Below are 19,441 nucleotides of genomic sequence, written 5' to 3'. Positions count from 1 at the left end.
AATCACTTGAGCCTGGGAGATGGAGGTTGCAGTGAGCTAAGATTGCGCCACTGCACTCCAGCCTGGGCGACAGAGTGAGACTGTCTCAAAAAACGAAACAAAACCCCAAAACATGTCTTACTTTAATATTGCTCTGTTTTAATTTGTGTTACTGTTCTTGGTCATGGAAGATGCTGAAATACTCTCGTCTCATTGCATGAACTGTCTGGTATCCGTTTTGACTTCCCTGTTTCCCTTTGTGTCTTAGATGGGGGATTTTTCAGGCACACCAAGACAGCGTTCTCTGATGGCGATAAGCCCTTTGATCTTTTCCCCAGTACTTAACACTTTTTGCTAATGTGTTAGAAGAATTTCTTCTTTCCATTCTCCTAATCTCTTCCTGCTTCTACTCATGCCAATATACTTCCTCAAGACATATGGGGATTAAAACGTAGGAATATTCAAAGCAGCTACTTATACAGAGTTTTATGTAGATTGTTACATAATTTTTTTGTTGCACTTAATATTATTCTTAAACCCTGGGTATCCTGCTGAGGACTACAGTTTGTCTGCAAAATAGACAAAATAGGATGATTCATTTTTTGAGACAAGGTCTTGCTCTGTCACCCGGGCTAGAGTGCAGTGGCATGATCTTGGCCCACTGCAACCTCTGCCTCCCAGGTTCAAGCAATTCCCCTGCCTCAGCCTCCTGAGAAGCTGAGATTACAGGCATGCACCATTATGCTTGGCTAATTTTTGTATTTTTTAGTAGGGACATGGTTTTGCCATGTTGGCCAGGCTAGTCTTGAATTCCTGACCTCAAGTGATCCCCCAACCTTGGCCTCCCAAAGTGCTAGGATTACAGGTGTGAGCCACCATGCCTGGCCCTAAATTAGGATGATTCTAATGATAGCAACAACAACATCAACCACTGTCCCCACTGTTCTGCAGCCGCTGGACCTTGGGCTCACTTGCTTTGTGCCTGTGATTTTGTTCACTGTCTGCATATGCAGGCACATTTGCTCATAATGACCTCGGAAGTTTATGGCAACTTCCTGTGGTTGGCATTGTAGCCCTCTTCATTTATTAGACGAACAGAAACTGAGGCACTGAGAGCTCATGTGACCCATTCAATGTCACCCACTAGTCAGTGAAAATGTGTGGATTTGAATCTTTGTCTTCTGACCTCCAGGGCTGCCCCCTCAAATTTCTCCTGCCACTCTTCAGCCTGAGAGGCACACCCATCCTTTGGAGTGGAACTCACCTCTTTCCATTGACTTGACCCAGACAGACTCCTCCTGTCTGCATTTCCACAGCATTCACATTCCTTCTGGGTCTTTTTTTTTTTTTTTTCCTGAGGCGGAGTCTCGCTCTGTCACCCAGGCTGGAGTGCAGTGGCACAATCTCTGCTCACTGCAAGCTCTGCCTCCCAGGTTCACGCCATTCTCCTGCCTCAGCCTCCCGAGTAGCTGGGACTACAGGCGCCCGCCACCGTGCCTAGCTAATTTTTTCCTTCTGGGTCTTAAGACCTCCTCACACTGATACTTGTTGCCTTACAAGTAGATCTGCCTCTAAAAGTTAACCCGTTGGCTATGTGGAAATGGAAGTGCAGCCTTTCATGGAAATGGGGGTGTTTATTATCTCCTGCCGACGTACTGAATGCTTTCTAGAGCTGAAATATTTTTGCCAACAGATAGAATTGCAAAGGACTGTTTTGCCATTTCTAGTGGATGTAGATGTTTAGGGCAAATGGTGTTAATCCAAGGAGTAATAGTGTACTTTTGGGTCAATAGTCTGTTTTTTTTTTTTTTTTTTTTGAGATGGCGTCTTGCTCTGTCACCCAGGCTGGAGTGCAGTGGTGCGATCTTGGCTCACTGTAACCTCTGCCTCCCAGGTTCAAGCGATTCTTCTCTCAGCCTCCTGAGTAGCTGGGATTACAGGCATGTGTCACCATGCCTGGCTAATTTTTGTATTTTTTAGTAGAGATGGGGTTTCACCATGTTGGCCGGGCTGGTCACAAACTCCTGAGCTCAAGTGATCTGCCTGCCTTGGTCCCCCAAAGTTCTGGGATTATAGGTGTGAGCCACCGCGCCCTGCCTGCAATCATATTTTTGGTATTCTCATGTTATAATTCTCTTATAGTTGATATAGAGTGATTGAATATTGCTTTTTTAAAAAAATATTTTCAACTTTTATTTTGGATTCAGGAGATATATGTGCAGGTTTGTTGCATGGATATATTGCGTTATGTTGAGGTTTGGGGTATGGATGATCCCGCAATCCAGGTAGTGAGCATAGTACCCAGTAGGTAGTTCTTCAGCGCATGTCCTTTTCCCTTCCTCCCCCTTCTAGTAGTGTTCAGTGTCTATTGTTCCCATCTTTATGTCCAGGTGTACTTAAAACATTGTTTACTTTTAGGTTCTGCCTTTGAACATTTATATGGTCATTTACTGAATAACAATATTTTGGTCAATATTGCATTGCATATGGGATGATGGTCCCATAAGATTATAATCCCATATTCTTATTGTACTTTTTCTTTGGTTAGATACGTTTAGATATACAAATACTTACCATTGTGTTTCAGTTGCATAGGGCATTCAGTACAGTGACATCTTGTACAGGTTTGTATCCTAGGAGCAAATAGGCTGTGACATAATAGCTTAGGTGTGTAATAGGCTATACCTCCAGGTTTATGTAATATACTCTATGATGTTCACACAACAATGAAATCACCTAACCAGAATGTATCCCTGTCGTTAAGTGACATGACTGTATCATAAAGTAGAAAAATGGAGTAGAACAACTGGAAGAGATCTTTCAGTGTAAAAATAGAGTTAGAAGATATTCAGAAGAAATTCACACTCTGCTAATATGTAACTTTGTAGTGTCAGAGTGATGTAATAGAATTGAGGAAATGCTCATTGATATTTAAGTGAATATTAGAAAATGTAGTTTTTCTTCTAATTTCTCATAGAACAAGGATCGATGAATCTGCCAAAAGTATATCCAGAACGAAACAACTCTGTGCATGTTTTTATGGAGAAAGTTCATTTGTAGCTTTATTAGATTAACAAAGTGTTCTATAAGCAGCAGTTCACACAGTTCACACCATGTGGCACATAGCGGGCACATGGTGTGAACAAAAGAATAAATATAAAGAAAACATGTGATGAGCCCAGCCTTATAAGCTGGTGCAAAGTTGTCTACTCAGAAATAATAGTTAAAAAGTATAGTTGACCCTTGAACAACTTGTGTTTGAACTGCTTGGGTGTACATATGCATGGATCTTTTTCAGTAAGTATATTGGAAAAATTTTTGGAGATTTGGCATGTTAAAAATTTTAGATGAACTATGTAGCGAGATAAGGAAAAAAATTTAAAAATATATGTCATGAATGTGTAAAATATATATAGATATCCTGTCATTTACAACCATAAAATATACAAAAATCTGTTACAAGAAGTTAAAATTTATCAAAACGTACATATACACAGAGCATACGTGGTGCCATTCACAGTTGAGAGAAATGTAAGTAACCATAAAGATGCAATATTAAATCGCAACTGCATAAAATTAACTGTAGCACAGACTGCACTACTATAGTAATATCATAGCCCCCTCCTGTTGTTACTTGCAGTGAGCTCGAGTGTTGTGCGTGTCTGCTTAAAGTGCAGTGTGATGCTCATCATCTCCTTGTGAGCAATTTGTCTTCCCAGGAAATTGCATATCACAATAAAAAGTAATTGCTCTTGGTTCTCATGCATTTTTCATCATGTTTAATATGAAACTGTAAACCTTGAATAACGCCAAGGGACCCATGTGAAGTGCCACTAGTGATGCTGGAAATGCTCCCAAAAAAGGAGAGAAAAGTCATGACATTAGAACAAAGAGTTGATATGTACCATAGATTGAAGTCTGCAGCTACTGCAGTTGCCCACCATGTCAAGATAAATGAATCCAGTGTAGGGACCATTATAAAAAACAAGAAAGGAAATTCCTGAAGCCGTTGCTGCAGGTATGCCAGCAGGCACAAAAACCTTGTACTTTTGTGAAATACCTTTTCATCTCATATTGAAAATGCGGCTTTTATGTGGATGCAGGATGGTTAAAGGAAAAGCACCTATTGACTAATATGATTTGAGAAAAAGTAATGTCATCACATGGCAAGTTAAAGCAACAAGAAGCTGGAGAATTTAATGCCAGCAAAGGATGGTTTGATAATTTTTTAAAGAGGCTTGGCTTAAAAAAATGTTCAGCTAACAGAAGTATTAATAACTTCTGCCAACCAAGAGGCAGCAGACGAATTTCCAGATGCACAATCATTGAGGAGAAAGAGTGTCTGCCTAAACACGGTTTTAATGCAGACAAAAGTGCTGGAAAAAATGCCAGCAAAAGATATTTATTAGTAAGGAAAAGGATCAAGCACTAGGATTTAAGTCCAGAAGAGATAGGCTAACTCAATTGTATTGAGCAGAGGCAGTCAGGACTGCCCTCATCTACAAAGCTGCTAACCCCTGAGCCTTGAAAGGAAAAGATAAACACCAGCTGCCAATCTTTTGATTGCACAACATAAAGGCCTGGACACTGGGAACACTTTTCCAGATTGTTCTATTGATACTTTGTCCCTGAAGACAGGAAGTACCTTGCCAGTAAGGGACTGTCGCCTTTTAAAGTTCTTTTGATATTGACCAACGCCCCTGGCTACCCAGAGCCCCAGGAGTTCAAGGCGTTGAAGTAGTCTAGTTGCCTCAAACACAATGGCTCTAATTTAGACCTGTAAGGCTCATTACACACAGTACCCTTTGGAAAGGATGGTCGTTACTGTGGAAGGGACCACTGATAGAACATTATTATGAAAGTCTGGAAGAATTACCAATGAAGGTGCCTTCCTTGTGATAGAAATATCATGAAAGCCAGTAAATCCCAAATAACAAATTCTTGCTGGAGACAACTGGGTCCAGATATTGTGAATGACTTCACAAAATTGACAACAAAGCCAGTCAAGGAAATCATTAAAGAGATTGTGGATATGGCCAAAAAAGTGGGGGATGAAGGACTTCAAGATATCAGTCTCAGAGAAATTCAGGAGCTCATAGATACCACAGCTTAGGAATTAATAGAAAATAACTTGATGGAGATGAGTATTTCCGAACCAGTGCCTGATCATGAGGAAGAAGACACAGACGAAGCAGTGCCAGAAAACCGAAATTACACCATCTGACAGAAGGGTTCTGATTATTCAAGACTATTTTTGACTTCTTTTATAATATGGACCCTTCTGTGATATGTGTACTGTAATTAAATCGAACAGTGGAAGAAGGGTTGGTATTGTATGGAAATATTTTTAGAGAAAAAAAAACAGAAAAAGTCAGACATTGTGATGTATTTCTGTAAAGTGACACAGTGGTGCCTGTCTCTCCTGCCTCCCTTTCCACCTTCTCCACCTCTTCTGCCTCTGCCACCCGAGACAGCAAGACCAACCCCTCCTCTTCTTCCTCATGAAAATGATGACGATGAAGACCTTTATGATGGTCCACTTCCACTTAATGATTATTAAATATATTTTCTGCCAGGCATGGTGGCTTAGGCCTATAATCCCAGCACTTTGGGAGGCTGAGGTAGGAGGATCACTTGAGGTCAGGAGTTTGAGACCAGCCTGGTCAACACTGTGAAACCCCATCTCTACTAAAAATACAAAAATTAGCCGGGCTTGGTGGTGCACACCTGTAATCCCAGCTTCACAGGAGGCTGAGGCAGGGGAATTGGCTTGAACCTGGGAGGTGGAGGTTGCAGTGAGCCAAGATTGCACCACTGCACTCCAGCCTGGGTGACAGAACAAGACTCCATCTCAAAAAAAAAAGTAAAGTAAAAAATATATTCTTTGCCTTATGATTTTCTTAATAATATTTTCATTTCTCTAGGTTTACTTTATTGTAAGAATTCAGTGTGGAATACATATAACACACAAAATAGGTGTTAACTGTTTCATGATAGTGGCTAGGCTTCCAGTCAACAGTAGGCTTTGGTAGTTAAGTTTTTGGTGAGTCAAAAGTTATACTCAGATTTCGACTGTGTGGGGGATTTGCATCCCTGCATTGTTCTAAGGTCACCTGTTTAATAGCACTGGGGTGATAATGCACATGTGTCCTTGTTAGAGAAAGAGCTCATGGGCCTCCTTGTGGTGTTGAGTACTGCTGATCCAGCTATTCCATGCTACTTTTCTTTCCCTAGTTTTGTGAAACCCTGTTTCCTTGATTTTATTTATATTCTTTAGTCAGTTCTCAAAATCCTTTGAAAGTGGTTTGGAGGAAGGGAAGAGGAACCTGCAATCTCAGCAGTTACCCAGGTTTGAGTTCTGATTTCCATGGGTGATCTGCATTCAGATTGGATGAAACCTGTGGCTTCAATTGTACCTAAGTGTGGACGGCACCCAATTACAAGTAGTTAGCCTCGAACTCTTTTTTTGTACCATGGACTCCCATCTCCAGTTGTGTCCCAGGAACTGGCTGAGAGCATGTGATAGTTTTCCCTCTAACTGAATGCATCATCTTTTGTCTTTGTTTGTCCTTGTGCCTGTCCTCTGCCCAACCACCCAAATGACAAACCTAGACACCTAAAATCTGTCATTTTCCTTCATAATGGCACCCATCCACCACATACCAAGTCCTTTTAAATAAGTCTCCATTCTGCATTTGAATAATTATACATCCTGATTGTCTTTTCACCACCTTTCCATTAGCCTTGGCCCTCATGACTTCTTCATTATTGGACTAATGAGCTACGAGTGTTTACCCTCCTAGTCCTTCTCCATACCCCTTGAAACCTCGTGCAGAATAAATGCAAATTAAACTGCTGTGTGTTAATGACACCCCGCAGTTTTCAGGATAAAGTCTATATGGCTTAACTTAGTTGTCTTTCATCTTCCCCTCTTGATTACCTCAGTCTCTTGAAACTTTCTCAAATATTAGTAACATTTCTTAAAAACTTGCTGCTTACAGGAAACATCCTAAGCAATTTGTCATAATCAAATGAAATTTATGGGGAAAAAACAAAACAAAACAAAACAAAACAAAACAAAACCTATCACTACTGAGCCCAGAGGAGTGAAGAAGTTACCTAGGGCCACGCAGCTGGTGAGTTGTTTGAGGCTGACTCATCTTGAGAGCTCATTCATGATTAGCAACCTTGTGGTAGTAGAATGAGTGGAATTCCTGGCAAACCACAGGATAAAGTGTCTCCATCTTAATTATTCTGGGTCACTTGCGTGGACGTTGTCTTGGGAAGCAAATGAAGTCAAGTAGAGGCTTTGGCTTTCCTTAGAATAGATTTTCTTTAAAACTTAAAATTTCTAAACTCTTTGTGCTTGACTAAGTCCATTAGATGGCACTAGTATTTACCTTCCAGCATTAAATTTCAGTATTAAAGCAATTTGTGGATTGGGGGAAATATTTAACTTGCAAGTTATTTCTTTTACCTGTCAAATATGGGAGTGAAAAGATGGGCACACAATATTTATTCTGTGTTCAGTTTTTTAAAAACATTGCTAAACAGGTTATACTAATGAAGAGTTGATAAAAAGAATTTTATTATTTAGTTACTTTTTGAATAAACCTGCCAGTTGATTAAAATGAGCCTAATTTAATCAGTATTGTATTGCATACTGAAGATAATTTAGGCTAATGTCAAGGACACCGTTATCTCTCCTTTGTAGAAGGTGTTGAAATAATGAGAGTAGCAAAAAAGGAGTCAGAAAATGAAGTTTTTCATCTGTGCCCCTGGGTGGGTATTTAAAAATCACACCCTTCCTTTTTGCATGCAAATTAAACTGAAAGTCATTTTGTACTGTAATATTAGCCTTAGATTTTACAAAATAAATTTATTGAACTTTGATCTTTTGCTAATATTGGTTTGTGGTTGTCAGAATGAATTTGAGGTTTTCATTGTGTGTCATTTTCACCTGGACTTTCATTCAGAACTTGAAGTGAACAGAAGTGGTGGGTTTGATATATCTTAATTTGAAAATAAATCACTGTTAAGCAGCAACTCCTAGTTCTACTTTCTTCTTTTTTTCTGAATCACTTTTTTCTTCTCTATCTACCCTCCCCACTCCAGCCCGTGTCTTAATAGAATCATCTGAATTCCTTTTTTCCTTTAAAGTAGTTAAACTGCCCTCAGTTTTTCTTGTGATGCTTTTAGATGGAAGCTAAGTCATTGCTGAGGGTCTTGTTCAAATTGTGAAGTCAGCAGGTAAAGGGATTATGAACTCCCAAGTGAGTCTCCTATACAAAGGGCAGGTTGCCTTGGAAACAAGGCTAGTTCTTAGAGTTGGAAATACCATCTTGTCTTTAAATGCCAGGGCTGGTGATGTGCTGACCCCTGCTGCATCATCTCTAGACCTAACATTGTGCGCAGAAGTTTTCCATGACTTTGTGCAAATTGCTTAACTGCTTCCCAGTTCTGATTGATTGGCCAAAGCCACAGCCAAGTTTTCTTTTCTAGTGCTTCTCATTTTAAATATAATTTGCAAAATTTAGGACTAAGGAAGTGATCCTTCAAGTTTCTATTTTAGAATGAAAAGTTTTCCACTACTGATTGCCAAAAAATAAAGTATAAAGTTTACCAGATTTGAATGGCAAGACATTTTAGTGATGAGTCATTTTTTACAAGTTCAACAATGGAATGAGTGATGGGTTAAGGAAGCCCAACGAGGGAATGTCTCGGTTCTGTGAGATGGTGTTACTTGATGGTAGAGACGGAATTACCCTTGTTTCTGACGACACTGGATATGAACTGTAGCAGGGAGCTCAATGGTACAAGTTGGTAGGAGGAGGCAGTTGTAGCTTAAGTGGGACTCCTACTTTCCCTGCATCTAAACATTCGTAACTTGCTGGTGGCACAGCAGGAGGAGGGTTTGAGGGTGGTGTGTGGGTATGGAGACAAGGGCTCCCCACCCATGGAACCAAGCCCTGGTTTACTATATCCAGCTAGCTGAAGAGGTAAAAAGACTAGAAAGAAAGGGCCTTCCTAACTAAGGATCTCAGCTCTGAAAGACTAGAAAGGAAGGGCCTTCCTACTAAGGGTCTCAGCTGTGTTTTTGTGGACTCACCAGTGGAGGCAGACATTCAGAGGAGCAGGAGAGCAGGGCATGCTCCTGCCTGGTTGTAACTGTCCTGCTATGTTTCTGGGTTATGCATTCACATTGGCAGCTTTTCATGCCCTGGGACTATTACAGCGTAGGGACTGGGGGAGATTTCAGGATGTGACTTATGCCTGGGAGTGAAGGGAGTGGTGTTTAGTGGAGATTAGGAAGAAGATGGAAAGTATTTCACCCCCAGTTGCTTGCTCACTAACGTTTAACATTGTGATTGGTGCTGTGGGTTTTGGTGGTGGTTGTCTTTTAATTACAGTTTAGAGAGGCTGTGTGTGAGTCTGTGTATGAGAGAAAGAGAGATTTTGGTTTATCTCGTTAAGACCTATCTATTTCCTACATGGTGTTGGATTTTTTTTTTTTTTTTTTTTTTTTTTTATACGGAGTCTCTCTCTGCCACCAGGCTGAAGTGCAGTGGTGCGATCTTGGCTCACCGCAACCTCCATCTCCCACGTTCAAGCGATTCCCCTTGCCTCAGCCTCCCGAGTAGCTGAGACTACAGGTGTGTGCCACCACGCCCAGCTAATTTTTGTATTTTTAGTAGAGACGAGGTTTCACCATGTTGGCCAGGATGGTCACCATCTCTTGACCTCATGATCTACCTACCTCTACCTCCCAAAGTGCTGGAATTACAGGCATGACCCACCATGCCTGGTAGACTTTTGATTAATAAAAATATTTTGGCCGGGCACAGAGGCTCACGCCTCTTAGAAAAAAAAAAATCTTTTTTTTTCTTTTAAGCAAAATCCCTACTGCAGACTATGTTGTTAATTTAAAGAGTTACTGTTGAGGGATTCTCTTATTTATCATTTGTTAATGCAGGCATTTCTGGATACACGTAAACATATGAATTGTCAAGCTAAATTGTTCACAGATTAGAACACTATGCTGTTGACCCCTGTTTCCACGTTACTCCCTCTTAGATATGTTGGAAGGTTGGCAGAGTGGCAAGGCTGGAACATATACCCATAGGTGAGGTACTGCTCTAATATCACAAACCATGGGGCTAGAGCCTGATACGGGTTTGAGGTCAAGTTTCCTGGTACTGTGTACAAGAAAGTCTATCCACACTTTGCCATTCTTGGCTTAGCCAGTAGGAACATTCGCTAGTCTTTAATGTGCTCATGGTATTTTAGTGTTCTTTTCTAAGTTTTAGGTCTTTTTTATCAGACAGTATATACCCTTCTTAATATGCTGATGAAGCGTGGAATTAATCTTGCATGCATAACATTTAAAGTTTTCCAGTGGCAAGCTTAAGATTCTTGTTCTGTAGCGAGTTTTTATTGGTATAGTTTGTATTACTATGATTACAAAACATCATTGGTTCAAATATATCCTTTTGCTTACTCGTCCAGTTAAACACTAGCTCTATTTAAATGAGTTTTTAATGAACCATGCTGGCAAGTAAGGCTCAGAGAATGATTAAGGATTTAGTATTGTCTCTGTGTCATTAAAGTAAATTCAGTCATCAGAAAGCTTACAAATTGATTTTTAGTTCCCTTTTTGTTGTGTCTACATAATAATTAGTTACTACATCATTGCATTTGCTTCTGAGATTATTCATCTTGCCCATTTACCAGTCTTACCATGTTCTCTTTGAGGGAACACTGCATGTGTTCATGATAAAATCACAACTCGTGCCACTTCCTCCAGTTTGGAGTCAACCTATCTGTATGTGATTAGCCCATTTCTGAATTATTTTGTTCTGTCTTACTGTGCTATCCTACTTTTTATTAATACTTAAGCAGTAGTGTAATGTAGTTGTAACCTCATGGGTGGGTACCAGTGTAACAGTGGCACTCATGATAGAGAGTAGAGCAAGAGGGGTTTATATTATATTTGGCAGGTGGGTCAGTTAGCTGATGGCTATACGAATTTGCATATTTTCATTGTGGTTTGTGGTTGACATACTCAAGGCTATTAGTTGAACATAAGTCTTAAACTGGGAATCTAATTAGTCTGAAGGCTCAGTGGGTGATAGACTATGTCACCCTGAGGGACAACAGAATTAAATTTCAGCTCTGAAATGTAAGCATCAGGGCTAGGGAGTATCATAGGTGAATATCTTTCACTGTGGTTTCCAGATGCAGTGGAATATCTCTATTAGGCATGAGTGTTCAAGAAATACTTTCTTCTTAAAGGATGGCATTAGCTCTTGTGGAACAGGTCTCCCTTTGGCAATTGACAGATAGAAGCTTATGATGGTGGTGGCCTACTGAGTTGTTCAGGAAGCAGTGGGAATGTTCTGCCCTCTCCTGCATGATATTTTGCTGGAAATGGCTTTATTAAAGATTGATCTCATTTAGCTCCCTTTCTTATGTTGGATAATACACTGTGATAATCTACAAAAGCATGTTAGTGTTTGGTTAGTTTTTCTTTTATGTAAGTGCCACAGGTTATCAAGTGTGCTTTATGGGAGACAAGTGTAAATGAAATCTTAAAAAAAAATAAGAGATAGAAAAAGGGGAATTCAGAAACTCAAATACTTGATCTAATTTATAATTTTTTTGGACATCCTTGAGTGAAAGGGCAGAAGAATTTAAATGTATTGGTAGGTATGATCCTAATTGTAGAAATCTATAATTTATAAACTATGGAGAGGAAAAGTGATTTTTGAATTAGTGATAGTTTAGAATTATACATCATGGAACAGTCTGACTTCAGACTTAAAAAATGCATGTATCTCCAACTCCTTTAGTTTTATTGTTAAGTTTTTGGAATTTATTTCATTATGCTCTAGTTCTCCCATATCTGTTGAATTTTCTTTCTATTCTCTTCTGTCACATTCTTCTTTATAGGCACATCTGCCCATGACATCTCCCTGCCATCTCTCAAACACGCACTTTCTGTGTTGTGCTTCTTGTTGACTAAGCCGCTGGATCTGGCTTGACTCATGGAGGCTGCTCATGTTTCTTAGATGAAGAGAGGGTCATGGAGGCATCTTCAAGTTTATTCTTGTTTCTAGTATTCTCCAACATGTTTTGTACTTTATCCAGGGCCAAAATATGATGCCTTTTTAAAAGAATTAAAAGTCTTTATTTCATAGGAAAACAATTCCATATATTGACATTGAGTATCCAATGACACCCATCATAATTGACTTTCCCTGGATATGTCTAGCTTATACATGAAGAAAGCAATGGAAAGTGAGAGATTGCTCACAGGGTGTCACAATAAAATGGCTTATCAGGGTGTGTGGAGTTTGAACCTAGAGGTCTTTGAGATTTCACTTAGACTTGGCTTAAATCAGCTTTCATTTTCCTGTATGAGGGTAGAATCTGCAAGTTCTTTGATCCTTTTAAGCCCTCTGTTTAAGACTGAGTGATGGCACCAGCAGGATGAATTGTCTGTGATGATCTTCATTACCCTCAGATACGTTCAGAAAAATTTTAAGTGGTGTCATCAAAATTGCATTAATTTGGTAAAGGCAGGTTATTACGTTTGATTAATCAAAAACGAACAGAACCCTATTCAGAGGTCTGCAGATAATCTTAGTTTGTAGCCTGCCAGTGCCCTGTGCTGTGGATATGTTAGATGCTCCAGAGCAGGAAGATTTGGAGAAAATAGGATCTTTGACTTGATTTCCCATCTCAAATTTATTCTGTATTTATTTATATGCTAGTCAGATTCATCTCTCTGAGGCTCAGCTTTGCTTCCTGTTAAGTGAAATAATAAAAACGACTTTGTGTTTCTGTGGGGCCCTCTAGAGGAGGATGTAGAGCGTCTGTGGAAGGTCTTCATTTTGTGCCATATCTACGATGAACATGCATTTTCTAGCATGTTGTCTTCTTTCCGTGTTCTTTTTCCCGTTACTATTCGTGTGTAGATCCAAGACACAGCGATTGAGCTTTGCATCAGTCTTCTTTACTCTTGAAACTAATTCTCATATTTACAAAAGTGGAACGTATTTATCAACCATCACAATATAATTTAATAAAAGCTCATAGTAAACGTGCTTATTGTGTTCTGGAAGTTGTATACCTTATCTCTTTATTTGTCCTACATCTGGCAGAGCAGGCATAAGTGACTGAAAACAATGCAAATTCATTACCTGGCAATTCTGCTTGGTAGAAGGCTGACATGGGTCAGAATGCCATAAAATCAGTGTGTTAACCGTGCTCCTTTCTCGAGGCTCTAGGGGAGAATCCATGTCCTTGCCTTCTAAATGCTGCTCACTTTCCTTGGCTCATAACTCCCTTTGTTCATCTTCAAGGTGGGCAGTGTAGTATTTCTCTGGCCATCATCACGTCTCTCTCTGGCCGTAGCCAGGTGTGGCTCTCCATTTTTCCAGACTTATGTAATTAGATGGGGCTCTACCTGGATAATGAAGGATAATCTTTCCATTTTAAGGTTCTTAACCTCCATCCTGTCTGCAAAGTCCCTTTTTCATAGAAGGTAACATTCACTGGTTCCAGGAGTTTGGACATGGATAACTTTGGGGAGACCATTATTCTGTCTACCCACAACCACCATCCTCTTTTCCAAATGAGGAGAGTAAGGTCTGGAGATGTTAGAGAGGCCACTGGATTTACCAACAGCTACCCAAAAAATAAGGTCAGAGCTGGCTTTGAATGTAGCTTTTTCTGATTCTCTATTGCTGTTAGCCACTTTGCTACATGCAGTTGTGGGCTTTCAGGTCTTAATTTTACCTATTAAAGGGACTTCCCTAGATCCAAGGGTTTTATAAGCATTTCTGTGTGATGTTTCTATAAGAGGTTTTCTGTTGGGGGGTTCTGATGTTTCATAGTTAAAGTGACTTGTCCTGAGGTAGGGGAAAGTGGGTGACAAGTTTAGAGTTTATTTCTGCTTGGGCTATTGTAGGTGTTATCCAAATTCTGCCTGTCTTTTCTCATGGAGACTTGATAGATGAATGGAACACAAGAGAGATTAATAATTATTGCAAGGAAAAAAATGAACTTTCAAAATGATCTACTTTGTGGACAGCAGTGAAGATTCCATCTGTTAAATTAGAATTTGAGTAACATTTCACAAATTTAAAAGACTTTTCCTTTACTTTTTGAAGGGCATGATGGAGATTTTTAATATGCAGTTTTTTTGTGAAGGTTCCCCCCACCTTTTTTTTTTTTTTTTTTTTTTTTTTTTGCTGTGTTACTATATGCATTCTTATAGAGTAGATTTTCTAAAATTATATATCTTTCCCAGTTTAACACAAAATTATTTCATATTGGGACCTGGCACTTAAATTTTGGTTTAAAAGAAAGCTGTGGAATTGTATGTTATTGGCATATTGCAAATCACCAACTGTGGTTCTATAATGTTTTCTAAAAATGCTGGAGATAATTATTGAAACTAATATATATGTATAAGCTCTTCCATCATGTGGCATTTAAAGACTCATTCTTTGTAATTTTCAATCTCCATTTTCAGTTTGCAGAAAGGACTCGATTCTTGAGAGAACACATCATTGTGAAAAGTTAATAACAAAACATGAATTTCATTTGCTTCCAATTAAGCACCAAAATGTCAAAACTTAATATCTTCAAAATGCATATTAAGCCACACACCTTATGAAAAGTATGATGATATTAAAATCGAGTATAGCAATCCAAAATCTTCATGCAGAGCTTGAAATGAGTATTTTAGTTTTTTTGGGCTACAAAGGTACCTTGACTTTTAGTTTTATTGCTCAAACTGAAACTAAAATTCCATGTTACTAGAAAGATGGGCTGGGTTGTCAAACTAGGGACCATGGGCCAAATTTGGCCTGTTTATTTTATAAATAAAGTTTTATTCAAATGTAGTCACAGTCATTTGTTTTTGTATTGTCTATGGGTGCTCTTTCATACTATAATTAGTGAGTAGAGTAGTTATGAAAGAGACGGTATGGACCACAGCTCCAAAAATATTTACTGTCTTATTCTTTTCGAAAAAGTTTGCCCATTGACCCCTAATCTAGTGGAATGTCTGTGTCTCTAATACAGACAGACACTTGCAAGTCACTGTCAGATAAACTGATTTTACTATATATGGATGTTTTGGTGTATACGTATGCATACGTTTCCATTTTTTTTGTAACTATTAAGGACTTCTTTTCTGATTTATGTTGTTCATTATAAGGTTGAGTGGCCCAATTATTCATCCTACTGTGATTTCTTCATACCAATTACCATGGTATGGTATGAACCCTGGTACTGGTTCTTCCAGATTGTTTAATCAGCTGATTCTATCTATACGTCAGCAGGTTTCTGAGCTTCCTGTCTCTTTGTGACTGTACAATGGTTTTCTTTGTTGTGTCGATGATAAATGGATTGATGATATATAAATGTTCATGGAAATAGCATTTGTTCAAAACGACAAAGCCATTTATAAAATGAGGACTGTAATTATGAGTCCTACTCATATTCTGTACATTCGCGTTTCTGTTTTTGACCTGAGACAAGTGTTGGCCTTGAAAAAGCTTGGATTGGAGGCAGTAGAGGGGTTTATTTTGGTTCCAGTCATGGTTCTTTTCTTGGAAGGCTAAGCTGAGTTGCTAGGTGTGGGATTGAAGGGTGAATCTCCAAGGTGGCAGCCATTGTGGATCCTTAGAAGTTTTTTACTCTTTGGGATTTATTTTCTATGTTATGTTATGTTATGTTATGTTATGTTATGTTATTTATTTTGAGATGGAGTCTCGCTCTGTTTCCCAGGCTGGAGTGCAGTGGCAGGATCTCGGCTCACTGCACCCTCCGCCTTCTGGGTTCAAGCAGTTCTCCTGCCTCAGTCTCCCGAGTAGCTGGGATTACAGAAGCGTGCCACCACACCCGGCTAATTTTTTATGTTTTTGGTAGAGATGGGTTTCATCATGTTGGCCAGGCTGGTCTTGAACACCTGAACTCAAATGATCTGCCCGCCTAGGCCTCCCAAAGTGCTGGGATTACAGGTGTGAGCTACCGCACCTGGCCTACGCTTTGGGATTTATAAGAAGTATATTAGCATTTTAAGAACTGTATTAGTTATAAGAAGACAGAGTACTTTTTTATTTTTATAGCTTTTTATAAATATTATAACATTTAAAATTTTTAATTTGAAATAATTTTATACTTCAGAAAACTTGGAATAATAGTTACAGAGTATTTCCATATACACTTCATCTATCCCTAATGTTAACATTTTACATAATCATAGAACAATTATCAAAAGAAAGAAACTCACACTGAGTCAGTACTGTCAACTAATCAGATCTCATTAGAATTCTGCCTATTTTTTCACTAATGCCCTTTTTCTATCCTCCCACTCCATGTAGTTCTCATTCTTCCTCAGACTCCTCCAATTTGCACAATTTCCTCATTCTCCTTATTCTTTCTTTTACTTTCATGACCCTTGATACTTTTGGAGAGCCTTATTTATGTTTCAGAATATCCCTCAATTTGGGTTTGTCTGATGTTTCCTCACGATTAGATGGACGTTATACATTTTTGGCAAGAATACCAAAAAAGTAATGTTATATACTTCCCAGTGTATTTTATCAGATGGTACTTGATATTGCTGCATCTTACTATGAATGACGTTAACCTGGGTGCAGCAGTGGCTGCCAAGTTTCTCCACTTCAATGATATTACTGTTTTGCTTTTTAGTCAAAATGACTTTTCTGGGGAGACATTTTGAGCTATGCAAATATCCTGTTTATTATCATATTCACACCCATTAATGTTAGTATCCATTAGTAGATTTTACCTGAACAATTTTTACTGTGGAGGTTGCCTAATGATGATTTCTGTTGCCATCATTCCTTCTATTTATTATTTGGAATGCTACAGCAGGGAACAGCTGTTTATTCTCTACCATTTATTTGTTCAATTATTTATATCATTATGGACTCATGGATTTTAGTTTATTCTTTGGATAATGATCCAATGCCAGTATGATTTCTTTAGTTTGTAAGTTGTCTCAGCTTTGTCCATTGGGAGCCCCTTCAGGTTGACACCTGCTTCCCTTTGATGTGCCTTCATCATTTTTGAGTACCCCTTTTTGACATCACAAGGCATTCCAGGCTTACCATGTGTTTCCCTGACCACAGCCCTGAAATCAACCATTTTTCAAGGACCCTTGTTCATTAACTGGAGAATGGTATTAGAAACCACGATCTGGGTACTAGGCATGCTCAGTGGCACTGGGGATGCCATTGTTTCTAGGATCTCTGTGTGGACAGAGCTGGGAACTCTTTATACTCACACATTCATTAACATTTATTGATATACTTACCCATTTGTCGGTGTGTTTACTTAACTATGTACTTATAAAAACTGTGAGTTTGGCCAGGAGCAGTGGCTCACGCCTGTAACCCCAGCACTTTGGGAGGCGGAGGCGGGCAGATCAGTTGAGGTCAGAAGTTTGAGACTGGCCTGGCCAATATGATGAAACCCTGTCTCTACCAAAAATACAAAAATTATCTGGGTGTGGTGGCATACGCCTGTAATCCCCGCTACTTGGGAGGCTGAGGCAGGGGAATCACTTGAACCCAGGAAGTGGAGGTTGCAGTGTGCCGAAATCGTGCCATTGCATTCCAGCCTGGGTGTCTCAGTGAGTCTCCATCTCAAAACAAAACAAAACAAACAAACAAACAAACAAAAACTGAGCTCATACTGATGTCCTGGATTCCATTCTGAGCACCAGTTTATTCTAGCTTTTTCTTCTCTGTAACTTCTGTTTCTGACTGTGAAAACATCTGCTTTCATTATCAAACATATTTGCACTCTTTTGTTCATTCTTGGTGTGCGTGTGTTTGTGTGTGTGTGTGTGGGGTGTAGTAGAGTAAGAATTGCTAAAGAGAAACAAATTTACTAACTGGAATATTTGTATGACAGGTTTGTCTTCAGCATGTATCTTATGCACAGATGAGAAGATACATGTTTAGTTTTTAATATCCCCTTTTTATGTGACTAGTAGTTCATACCATGTGTGTATACACACACACAGATATATATGTATACTCATATATATACACACTTTTGCATTTTTCTTTTCCATTTAAATATATATCCTATATTTTTAAGATTTATAGCTGTCCCTGACTTAGCATGCTGTGATAGCAAACAATTTTATTATTTTTTCACCCATAGACTTTTGAATGTGAAATGTATGACTTAGAATTATACAAGTAAAGCATCAAAATTTAGGGAAACACTGTTTCTTTGAGGTTTTTCTTCCTAAAACTTACCATTCTAGGGTCATTTATATCAGTATTTTTGCACTGTAGAATTATGTGAAAATAGTACAAAATTTTGGTAGTTAATTAAGTGCCTTTATTTATAAGTGCACATTTACCTTTCATTTCTAGCTGGTAGCAGTGTTTGATGAGCAGGATCCACATCACGGAGGTGATGGCACCAGTGCCAGTTCCACGGGTACCCAGAGCCCAGAGATATTTGGTAGTGAGCTTGGCACCAACAATGTCTCAGCCTTTCAGCCTTACCAAGCAACAAGTGAAATTGAGGTCACACCTTCAGTCCTTCGAGCAAGTAAGTGAAAGCTCTTTCTTCTCTTCCATTTCATCTTAATTTGCAGGAATACCAACTTTTGTTATTCATCCATGACCCTGTAAATGGAATTAATTATCTGTTTTTTTCAAAAATTAAGTTTAGGACCCAGGCAAATGTTCTTTGCAAGAGAAGTAGGCAGTTCTTTACATTGTAATAGATTAGGCTTTCTTTACTTTCGACTAGTAGACTTTCCGTGACTCGCTAACTGTAAATAAGGACAATAGTTCAAGTTAAATTATTTGGATTTTCCTTTCCATATGTTTATCTGAATGCTAGAACAAGTAGAAATGACCAAAGAGCTTTGCATTGAAACAAAACGTAGCATCATTCATTACAGTCAACTCTGTTACAACCATCATTTATATTATTTGAACTTTATCTGAAGAGCTGGGGAAGAAGAGACCGCCATGTCAAAGTTGTCTTCAGGGATTTGGGAGAGCAGTGATTAGAATACCTCCTTAGGGAAGGGGAATATGGACATAGTGAGTCCTATATGAGGAATCCTAGGACCCTGTGTATTCCAGATCTGGGATACTTGCCTGAAGAGTTCTGTTAGCCATTCTTGGAAGGTACTCATAAAAGTCAGGTATTTTTGCTACAAATATTTAGTGTTTATAGTTGTATAATCTTGTAATTGAGCAGTTGTTAAGAGTTAGAAGATCAATTTCAATAAATGTATAAGGTTAAAAGATTTTTTGGCTGGGTGGGGTGGCTTATGCCTATAATCCCAGCACTTTGGGAGGCTGAGGTGGGCGGATCACCTGAGGTCAGGAGTTTGAGATCAGCCTGGCCAACATGGTGAAACCCCATCTCTACTAAAAATACAAAA

The 19,441-nt window shown here is 39.0% G+C and overlaps 1 protein-coding gene across 27 annotated transcripts in view; it reads left to right on the top strand.

Annotated features, from left to right (window-relative positions):
- Positions 1-19,441, top strand: part of PARD3 (par-3 family cell polarity regulator) — a 708,800-nt gene that overhangs the window by 280,672 nt on the left and 408,687 nt on the right. For all 27 annotated transcript variants that reach the window (XM_001145290.7, XM_001144818.7, XM_001144902.7 and 24 more), the window contains one exon: positions 18,411-18,591. In XM_001145290.7, the coding sequence (XP_001145290.6) occupies positions 18,411-18,591 (181 nt within the window). The remainder of the gene's footprint in view (positions 1-18,410; positions 18,592-19,441) is intronic.

The sequence above is a fragment of the Pan troglodytes genome, chromosome 8 (genome assembly GCF_028858775.2).
Source record: "Pan troglodytes isolate AG18354 chromosome 8, NHGRI_mPanTro3-v2.0_pri, whole genome shotgun sequence".
Classification (NCBI taxonomy): domain Eukaryota; kingdom Metazoa; phylum Chordata; class Mammalia; order Primates; family Hominidae; genus Pan; species Pan troglodytes.
This window is presented reverse-complemented; position numbering and strand designations above follow the sequence as displayed.